Source organism: Musa acuminata, chromosome BXJ3-1, assembly GCF_036884655.1.
Source record: "Musa acuminata AAA Group cultivar baxijiao chromosome BXJ3-1, Cavendish_Baxijiao_AAA, whole genome shotgun sequence".
In the NCBI taxonomy this organism is placed as follows: Eukaryota; Viridiplantae; Streptophyta; class Magnoliopsida; order Zingiberales; family Musaceae; genus Musa; species Musa acuminata.
The window spans coordinates 424,813-436,032 of record NC_088349.1 but is presented as its reverse complement, the minus strand read 5'-3'; the positions used below and the strand labels follow the sequence as shown (position 1 = coordinate 436,032).

At 35.3% G+C, this 11,220-nt stretch overlaps 1 protein-coding gene across 2 annotated transcripts; it reads left to right on the top strand.

Annotated features, from left to right (window-relative positions):
• The first annotated feature begins 2,303 nt into the window (after positions 1 to 2,303).
• Positions 2,304 to 10,560, top strand: LOC135629716 (MLO-like protein 14). 2 transcript variants are annotated; one of them, XM_065137544.1, is made up of 15 exons: positions 2,304 to 3,187; positions 4,479 to 4,536; positions 4,734 to 4,975; positions 5,171 to 5,287; positions 5,906 to 5,966; positions 7,093 to 7,190; positions 7,411 to 7,485; positions 8,130 to 8,215; positions 8,412 to 8,461; positions 8,628 to 8,668; positions 8,758 to 8,922; positions 9,017 to 9,052; positions 9,179 to 9,246; positions 9,334 to 9,394; positions 9,946 to 10,560. In XM_065137544.1, the coding sequence occupies exons 1-15, from the start codon at positions 3,062 to 3,064 to the stop codon at positions 10,357 to 10,359; spliced, it is 1,698 nt and encodes a 565-aa protein (XP_064993616.1). In that variant the 5' UTR covers positions 2,304 to 3,061; the 3' UTR covers positions 10,360 to 10,560. The 2 variants fall into 2 exon arrangements, with proteins under 2 accessions (XP_064993616.1, XP_064993617.1); XM_065137545.1 differs by lacking the exon at positions 4,479 to 4,536 and having other exon boundaries at positions 3,048 to 3,187.
• The last annotated feature ends 660 nt before the right edge of the window (positions 10,561 to 11,220 follow it).

Below are 11,220 nucleotides of genomic sequence, written 5' to 3'. Positions count from 1 at the left end.
AAATGATTTTTTTTAAACTATTCAAATCTATATTTTGAGGTATCAGATTATTTAAATCTATATTTTCACCTTAGAGGTACCTCGAACAATCATACGCATATAGGTCTGAATCATGTTGGACAGATAAAAACGTCAATGATATTTTTTAAAAATATTTTTAACATAAAAAAAGTAGATTTTGAGATATCAGATTATTTAAATCTACGTTTTCACCTTAGAGACATCTCGAACAATTATACGCATATAGGTCCGAATCATGTTGGACAGATAAAAACGTTAATGATATTTTTTAAAAATATTTTTAAAATAAAAAAGTAGATTTTGAGGTATCAGATTATTTAAATCTATATTTTTACCTTAGAGGCATCTCGAACAATCATACGCATATAGGTCCGAATCATGTTGGACAGATAAAAACGTCAATGATATTTTTTTAAAATATTTTTAACAAAAAAAAAAAATAGATTTTGTGGTATCAGATTATTTAAATCTATGTTTTCATCTTGGAGGCATCTCGAACAATCATACGCATATAGGTCCGAATAATGTTGGACAGATAAAAACGATAATGATATTTTTTAAAAATATTTTTAACATAAAAAAAAAATAGATTTTGAGGTATCAGATTATTTAAATCTACGTTTTCACCTTAGAGGCATCTCGAACAATCAATACACATATAGGTCCGAATCATGTTAGATAGATAAAAATATCAATGATATTTTTTTAAAATATTTTTAACATAAAAAAAGTAGATTTTGAGGTATCAGATTATTTAAATCTAAGTTTTCACCTTGGAGGCATCTCGAACAATCAATACACATATAGGTCCAAATCATGGATAGATAAAAACATCAATGATATTTTTTTAAAATATTTTTAACATAAAAAAGTAGATTTTGAGGTATCAGATTATTTAAATCTACGTTTTCACCTTAAAGACATCTAGAACAATTATACGCATATAGGTCCGAATCATGTTGGACAGATAAAAACGCCAATGATATTTTTTTAAAATATTTTTAACATAGAAAAAAGACCTCCGACGAATAAAATCATATATATATATATATATATATATATATATATATAATTAACATGTAATTTTACCTCTACAGTACAAATATTGTTCCGAGTCAACATCCTTATAGAAGGGACCATTCCAACTTACATGGATGAAATGATGAACACAATGACTATTAGCTGTCTAATGATTTCGGTGTACTCCAAAGTCAATTTAATATCACATGGAAACGAAGACATGCCACAAAAGAGCAATGTGAATTATATGAATATTCTCAATGATTTAGCCAATAATGTTCCGAAATATGACTACTTCATTCATTTAAATACTTGAACGAGTGTAGCCAACATAATGACCATCTTGTCTTTGTTTTTATTCTCAAACACCCCACCAAGTGGAGAAAAAAAAATCTACATCAACAATCTTCCGAGGAAGAACATGAAATTACTAATTACATTATACATGTATGATCATAAATATGTAAAAAACGATTCTAAAATTTCAAAAAAAAGAGGGATTCGATCGCAAAAACTTTTACTTGATAAATGAATTATTATTTAATTTTAACAATTATTAAAGATATTATGAACCTTTTGCCTTGGATGAGATAAGCCTATTGGATAATACTGCAAATTTAAGGGATACAAAATGAAAATTTTAAAATATTTTTTAAGAAAAAAAGTCTAAAATGATAAATAAATTTCTTATAAGAAAATCATCATCTTAAAAAATATATATTTTTATTTATTTGTTTGTGTTCCTTATTTTTTTAGTCGTTGGGCGTGTGATACAAATAGTATAGTAGTGTTTATGATCATTTATTTTACTCAAATGATTATTTTATCATTCGTAAAATCGATAATTCAACACTCGATGTAACGTATTATATGTTATATCAATATAGTCGATGATATTTAAAAAAAAATAAAATTAATTATTTTACTTTTATAATTATCTTAATATAAAATTTTAAAATATAAAAATTACGACATTGAGAGGATATGAGTACAACGACTAATATATAATTAGCCTAAATTAAATCTAAGGGATACCAAATTAAAATCTAGAAATAAAGGTTTTATTGGAAAAAGGTCAAAAAGATTTTTTTTTCTCGAAAAAATCATCATAATAAAAAATATGATTTATTTTTATTTGTTTGTTTGTGTTCTCTATTTATTTAGTGAGGCTAATTAGTTGTAAGCCATTTGTTTGGGTTGGGCATGTGAGACAGGCGGCAGCGTTCATACTCCTTTATTTTACTGTACTACTGTGTTGGCCATGCAATGATAGCGAGAAAGAAGGGAAGGCAAAGGAGTATTGTATTGAGCCGAGGTTGACCGGTGAAGCTGGCGACGGATAGTTTATAGCTCCGCACACTCGTTCCCCGGTCGCAGCTGCCTCTCCCTCCTACTATTTTGGCCCTTTCGTTTTGCTTTCCATCTCGTGCGTGTGTCAGGCGGGGAGAGTGGGAGAGCGTCTCGGTTGCAACCCCGAATCTTCTCCTCCTCAGGGAGCTCCTAGAAGGGCCCTTTCTCTTTGTGTCTTGGCACTTTGTAGCTCACGGACACCGGAGGGGTCCGGTTCGTCTCGGGTGGGTGTGTCCTGACTCATGAGGTAGACCTCCAGGACGCTTCCAGTAATGGTGTTCCTGTAGATGAGATTTTGGTTTCTATTTCTTGTGTTTCTGATATATTGGGATCTTTCAAAGGAGGGATTTTTACCCCGCCCCTCGAAGTGTTTGTCTCTGAGAAGAAAGAGAAGAATAGGATTTCTTGTTGGCATTTAAAAAATCTTGACGTTGTTGGTGTGAGCGTGGGAGAAAGATGAGGTTTTGATTCGGTTTTTGTTTCTTGGTTATCTGCTCTGGGAGATGCTTTTTGTGGTCTTATCGGAGTAGTTATCGGAAGAAATTAGCAGGAACGCGAAGGAGAAGGAAAGGGGGAAGAAGGAGGGTAAGAGGTTGATGTAACTCTGCCTGTGATTTTTGCTACTTAATGCCAGAGATTAGAGAAATATCCTGAGAAATCGAGGTCTGGAATGTCGACCGAGTTGCCGGAGTCGCGGTCATTGGCACTGACGCCTACCTGGTCGGTGGCCGCTGTGTTGACGATCTTTGTGGCTGTTTCTTTGCTGGTGGAGCGATCCATCCACCGTCTGAGTTCTGTAAGTGCTTCTGGACTTTCTATTTCGATTCTTATGACACCTTGCGATCTAATCTGTGTTTGTTTGTGTGATCGATCACGGTGATATCCGTGTCTTCCTCATATCTTCTGAAACCTGCTAAGAAGAGTAAACGATCATAAATTATCTTGGGAACTAAAGCGTTGTTTGCGAGATGTGTGCCTCACATGATGTTGCGGACGTGTATGCCAAAAAATAAAAAGCTATTGTAGGATTTGGGTCATTTCGCTGCTCGAGCTTTTATGCTTGCACAATGAGTTAGCAGCTTTTGTTTTGGAACCGGAGAGGTTCGATTAAATATTCTTGCCGTTTCCCTTCCAAATCGCTCCGTCAGTATTCTAAATTTTGATGTGAACTTCCATGGTTCCATCTAACTGGATTCACAGGTTTGAGTATCCTATTGTCTGAGTTCTGCCCTAACTCCAAAACCTTGGGGACAAGAAAATGCAAAATCATTGTCGCACAACTTTATATGTAATTGTTTTCTTAGTCTACTTATTTTCTTGCTTCCTTGTAGGTTGACTGAAATTTCAGACATCCATGTGATGTTTTTGTTGATATTGGCAGCTGACATACTTGTCCTGAAATTAAATGCAATCATATCGCTTCCCTTTATTTTTTTACTTCATCAATGTGCAGTCTTTTGCTACATTTTTTCTCTAATGAAAATAGTGCAATCATATGATTTCAGGTACCTCTGTGTCTCCGTTCTTGCGGGCCAGTCCATATATTTCTTCATGCTTATTCCCGTGCTTCACATAAGATTCTAATTTGTGCATTAGCAATTCTGTGAACGTTGAACACTTATTTTCTTTCTCTTATTTGTTCTTCACTAAACTATATGGGCACTAATATAGTAATGCTAGTTATAGCAGCTTAACTTTACCATGATTTTTCACAAAAATCATCAATATACTGGATCGAACAGCTCTTCATGGAGATGCTTTAGTGTATATTGAAGTTTACTTGATAGATTGACATATCTCGTGCTTCATGATATATTAATCATCGCTATAAATTACTTGCGATTGTAGATGTTTATAGTTTCTACTGAGTCTGATTTTTCACTTTGGCAAAATGTAACTCTCGGACTAGCCCATCCAATATAACATTTGCCAACCTGAGTTGATTCATGTGGCACACTGCTGAAACCTTTTTTTTCTCTTTTTGTAAATCATAACCACTGTAACATCGAACAGGAAAGTAGTTTCATAGTTTTGTTTCAACTAAAGTCTTAACTATCTTACTTTGTTTTATCTCACTTTTTGTCTAGTGGTTGAAGAAAACCCATCGGAACCCACTTTTTGAAGCACTAGAGAAAATGAAGGAAGGTATTCGCCTTTTTTTTTTATTAAGTGCAACCAAACAAAGTTGCCATTTTGGTTTATTGCTGTGAAAATGTTGTGAGGACTACAATTCTTCACCTCTCTATTTTTTCTCTCTTTCTCATGTATTGGCACAGTATATACTTTTGTGACTGTAATGGTGCTTGCTTGATCATCTTACATGTTGATCTGTTGTGCTGCAGAACTAATGTTACTTGGATTTATATCGCTGCTCCTGACGGCCACCTCAAGAACTATTTCAAATATTTGTATCGATTCAAAGTTCTATAATAGTAACTTCTCTCCATGTACCAGAGATGAGGTTGAGGATGTGGTGAACACCGAGAATAGCCCACCTCAACATCACAAACAGCTTATGGGCATTGTTCATCATCTCTCCTTTAAGAGGACTTTGACTGAGCTCAGCCGGAAGACCTGTTCAGAGGCATGTGTTCATCCATTACGAAATTAAGATCGTATGAAGTAATGATGAAGCTCTCTAGTACATTGCTATTTGTTCTTTATATACCTTATTGTTTTCCAGCTTGTTTCTCATGCTTACAAGTTGCTTTCATTAATTTTGTTTAGTTTAATTCTGGGAAGTCTTGATTACATAAACTTGAGTTCACATGATCTGCAGGGTCATGAACCATTTGTTTCCTATGAAGGCCTGGAACAGCTACACAGGTTTATATTTGTGATGGCAATAACCCATGTGTCCTACAGCTGCTTAACAATGTTGCTTGCTATTGTAAAGGTTAGCGGATATGGTTCACTCATCCTGGAAAACAGAAAAAACACTGATATCGTTGATGTATAACCTACAAATGTTCTGTACACATAGACGTGCTTATTTGATGAAATATCTTTTTTTTTTTTGTGCTTTTCAATTTGCTATTCATTTTTTGTTCATTTTTTCTCTCATAATAATGCCACCAGAGACATGTTAACACAGAGATAAGGACAGCAAAATGTCAGGCATGTACCTTAACATCTCTGAGTTAAGACGACAGCTCACTTTAATGAAGACATTAATGACTTGGTCGATTGATGTTATTGCATTGATATCTTTTTGGGGCTTTATTTTGGGGAATTCAGTCCCTTTTCTTTTCTCAGGTCTTTTTCTTAATATTTTATTCTTCTTTTTAATCTCATAAAACAGGGTGTTAGTTTCACTGTGGGAATATACATCCTTAAGCCATATACATTTACATGAATTGCAGTAGAACTCATAAAATCTTATATTTTTATACTTTTTAAAAGAATCTTATTTTTTTATAGCACCTCATTCTTATATGCATTTTAGCTGTTTATTTTAGTTGCATATATATACTCGTGGAGGGCTAATATTGTCGTTGCCATGTTATCTGAACAGATACATACTTGGAGAGATTGGGAAGAAGAAGCTCGTAGAGATCACTATGATTGTTATGGTGGTAAGATGCCTGATGGTTCTTTGGTCAATGGTCTAGAGTGAAAAACTTTTAAATCCAAGTTTCAGATATGGAGCAACTATAATTGATTCCCGCCTATTTGGAGCAAGGCTTCAACATTATGACCACGGAATATAGATTCATGTTTCTTGACACCTTGAACAAACTGGCATAACAGTCTACTATTTGGTCATTGGTTATGGTTCAGTGCACATGCATTCTTAGAACTCTTAAGTAGATTTCAATAAACAATTATTGTCTCCCTGAACATTATCAATGGCTGCATAGGAAGTCTATCTTTGTTATGACCCAGCCCGATGGGCTATCCCAAAATGCATAAGCCCAATTTAATAGCATCAGTCCTCAAACCTTACATAACAATCCAACCACCATTCACTTCCAATGTAAGACTAACTGTAGTACATTAAGATTTGTTTTTATCATAAGACCAGATGACTATCCTACTAATAGCTAGGGTTTAGGTATCTTGGGCTATGTGGTTTAAGGCTCATTTTATCCGAGTTACTAAGCCAATGAGCCAATTGGGCCATTTGTGATGGTCTCCTGATGTAGTATTTGTAATCTTTCTTCTTTCACAAGGAATATCCACTGCAACACGAAGTTAACTATGTTTTCATTATGTCAATATCATGCCAGTTATCAGTGACAGAGCTACATATTGTGCGACTGTGATTGAAACTTGTTTGCTTGTCCATAAAATATTTGTTCAATATATGTTTAGATTATGCACTTGTTAGTTATTTTTGCAGTTCTAGTTGATGCTTCACATTGCTTGTTGACAAATTGTTGACGATAAAGTGGAATAACTTACCAGATCCTAGCTGGTTACAACCTTCATAATGTTAAATTGCTCTTGATACTAATGATATCCTCCTAGAGGAGTTCTTCCTTTAACATGATTGCCATCACCTGGTTCTGGAATTTCACTGAGCTGTTCATCTTTGGCTATCGTTAGTTGATTTTCTGGTTGGTTGCTTGGTGTAATCTGTCCAAATTCTCTATCTTATCCTTCGACAACAATTCAATGACTTGAAAGATAGTTAGCCACATTGATTTCATCCTGCTTTTCTGTCTTCAATCATCATTATTTTTTAATTTCATGTTTCAGCGGAAATCACAAGAGCATTGCAAATTAGAAGGCAGTCAAGCTTTATGAAAATCCATTCATCAAATTCGTGGACCAGAAACAAATTTGTTATTTGGGTGGTAGGTGCAAACTATTAGGTTTATTACATTAAAAACCTAGTCTATATTTTTGATACACGAGGAAAGGCATATGAGAATCAATAAAAGCACAGTATTCTTTGTTGAGGATAAAGTGAGTGAACTTAGAGAGATTAGGTGTGTTTACTCTTGGCAAGTACTGTTGTTCAGTTCTGCAATTGTATATTAACTGCTTTGCGGTGTCCAATTAATTATTCTGCAGACCTGTTTCTTTCGCCAGTTTGGAAGATCGGTTGTACGAGCTGATTATCTTACCCTCCGTCGGGGATTTATGCTGGTACACCATAATCTGAATAGTGAAGTGGTTTGGATGCAGATTTACTTCCTGTTTACTCGTGAAGGCATCTGTAGTTATTAAGTCATAGCGCTCATCTGTTATTGTGCTTTTATTCTTTCTACTATAACGATGAATACAAGCCCCTTATGTTTTGTTTTCTTCTCCATATTTTTTATAGTGTTTTTCTTCTCTATAGTGTACTGATTTTGGTATAAGATAAAATAACACGAATAATTTTAACCAATTATTTACAAAAGCTTGTTTGCATCTCCCTTTTGACCAAGCATGTGTTAGAGAAGTAATGTGAATAATTTTAAATTTTCAAGTTGCAAGTAAACCAATTATTAAGTGTATTTCTTAAAATGGTACTGAAAATTGGTGACAATATCCATGTCATTCCTTTCTCTTTTTTTTTCAGAGAGAAGTGGTGGAAGTAGTACACTGACAACTGTTTGTTTAATTTCTTTCCTTCTAAGATAAAATTTGCAAAAAAAAAAAAAAAAACAAAAACAAAAAAGAACCGTGTATCATTATTCATTAGCACCTAGTAGTTGACCTAGTCACCATACAATGGCATACTTTGGTGAAGGAAGATTCTTGTCTTTTCTCGGAGACTTATCTTTTTTCTCATGTATAAATGGCAGAACCACCATCTGATATCAACATATGATTTTCATAGCTACATGATACGCTCGATGGAAGAAGAATTTAAAAGGATTGTTGGTGTAAGGTTGGTTGAAGTTTTCGATGCGTCATGTCCATTTAATCTAATTGAGCATCTGTATTCTTCATTGGTTATTATATTCCAGCTAATTCTACTGAACTATATTAAAATATTTATGATTAACCTACTTTGAACTGTATAATTAAATCATCATGTTCCTTTGATATACATTAACTAACATTCTAAATTTTAACTTATGCAGTGCACCATTGTGGGGTTTTGTTGTTGCATTTATGTTGTTCAACATAAATGGTAAGTTTTAATGATACTTATTCCTCAAAACTCCTTCACATGTAGGTGTGAAATATCCAAAATTGGGAATTTGTTATTGATTTTCCCCCCAGCACTCACATTTTGATTCTTGGTGTTACTCTAGTCTTCCAGTTGCTTATTGCAACTACAACCATTTGTCTTGCAGGATCTAATCTTTATTTCTGGATAGCCATTATTCCTGTCACAGTAAGTACTAGATTGTTCATTACTGTTAATTAGTTACGAGAAATTAAATTGATCGCATAGTTTTACCTTTCATTTGTCCGTCTATGCAGCTTGTGCTCCTGGTGGGTGCGAAGTTGCAGCATGTTATTGCAACTTTGGCACTCGAAAGCGCCGGCTTAAGTGAATTTGATGGTAGATTAAAACCTCGAGATGATCTATTCTGGTTTAAGAAACCAGAGCTCTTATTATCATTGATTCATTTCATTCTTTTCCAGGTATGTGCTTTTTCTTTATTTTATAAACACTTGCATCCTTTTTATTTACATGCTTACGAATGAATAAAAATTAAAAGGCTTTTGTCACCTGCAGAATGCGTTTGAGCTCGCTTCTTTCTTCTGGTTCTGGGTATTTCTCTCTCCCTTTTGATCTTTGAGTAAATAAAGTTGGAAATATGATTAATCTTGTTGGTCAAGTCAAATGTAGCTTCAGTACTTAATTGCATCACTACACCTTTTGGCTGTTATTTTACAGTGGCAGTTTGGCTACGATTCATGCTTTATTAAAAACCATTTGCTGGTATACTGCCGCCTTATCTTAGGGTAAGCAATTGCTGGCCAATGATGATTTAACTGGTTTGGTAGGAAGACCTAAATGGTCAGTTCGATGTTTGTTAATGTGCCTCTCAGGTTTGCCGGTCAGTTCCTCTGCAGTTACAGTACGTTGCCGTTGTATGCTCTGGTTACGCAGGTATTATGCCATGAAGTGATAATTAGATTTCTGGTCATTAGCCAAATTTATTGCTTCAGTTCTAGAATAAATTTTGGAGGGACAAAGATGAATAAATTGATTTATGTGAATATATTGCATTATGTAAGTGTAAATGCATGCATGTATATGTTATAAATCTAGATCATGCATATCTGTGTATACAACTTTTTATATTCTTCAAATAAATGTAATATGTGCTTAACAAATACTTCTATTAAGCGGGCAGCTGATCTATGTTTGCTCCCTTGTAAAAAAAAAAAAACTTGGCCTCAAATTTATGCATATGGATACTTGTTTGATCCGAAACTTCTACGTTATTATTTCTTCCTTGAAAATACTTGTCTTAGCCAGAACTTATAAACACATGCATACATACGAGTGGCTACCAAATCATCGGTATGACTATCAAAATGTGTAAAGTTATACCAACCTGATTGCTTTGAGGACAAGGTTGTTTGGTTTCTGGTCACTCTTCTCCATTTACATATATGTACACACTTTGCTGACTGCTATATGTTTTTGTTGATCAGATGGGATCAAACTACAAAGCTGCACTTCTTCCGCAAAGAATCAGAGACACGATCCATGGATGGGGAAAGGCAGCAAGGAAGAGGAGAAAGCACCGACGTGGTATGGATGAGTCGACAATCCACACGGAGACGAGTACCGTGTGCTCCATCGAAGAGGATGAGCAGGAGTTACTCGAGGATCCCTCCGACCATTCATATATCCAGATCGAGTTGCAGCCCTCTTCGACCATCACTACTACCAATACTGATAGCGACCATCCCACAGTTCGTAATGGGGGTTCCACCTACATCAACGACGATGTAGCTCTCCTTCATTCGTTATCGGTACCTTCTTCCCCTGCCCTCTCGGGGCGAGGAAATGGAATATCAAGGTGTGCTTCCATGCCAAATTGGAGAGGATCAAGAGATGCATGAAAATTTAGAGAGACTCCTGAGAGAGAGAGAGAGATATATATATATATATATATATATATGTGTGTGTGTGTGTGTGTGTGTGTGTGTATAATGATCGTATGGTAATAGATAGTCTAAGAGTTAGCTGCAAGTGTTTTCCTGTAATTCCCCTTGGATGAATACCTGATGTAAACAAGATTAACTGATGATGAACTTGTTTTACCCGAGGGTTAGGCATCGAAAATATTTGATCTCTGATAAGTTTTATCATGGATGGTGTTGTCTGTAATAGTTGCATCCGCCATGTAGAAGCTCGTTATTGATTTGACAGTCTTTATCTGGCAATTGAGCTTAAGTATCAGACTTACTGCAGAAGGAAAAAAAACATCGAAGCCGGTTCAATTACCCCGAAAGTAGAAAAAAAAAAACCGGTCCGAGGGGCCACAGAGCTTTATATATACCAACCAACCCACGTGAGCTCATGATCGGCTCAATTTAGCTCGAATACCGGTCGATTTGAGGCCGTCCGTCTCTTAGATTCGATCGATTACGCAGTAACGGAAGAATCATACGTCTTGATAACCCTAATGATTCAATCACATGGAGGGTAGCTTTCTTTATATATGTCGTTGACCCGACCCAAAATTAGCTCAGGGTCGACCCAATTTAGATCGGGATTCAGGTCGATTTGAGGCCAGCCTTCTCTTAGATGGGTCAACTCAGTCAAACATGCCTCATAGATCATCATAATTCTTAACGGTCCGGGTCGAATTTGGCTCGCCGGTTCACTTACACCGAGGGTAGAAATAGAATCGGGTCGCATACGCTACATAGCGTTACGTTATGCATGTGTGGTTGACGTGAACAAAAAATAACTCATGG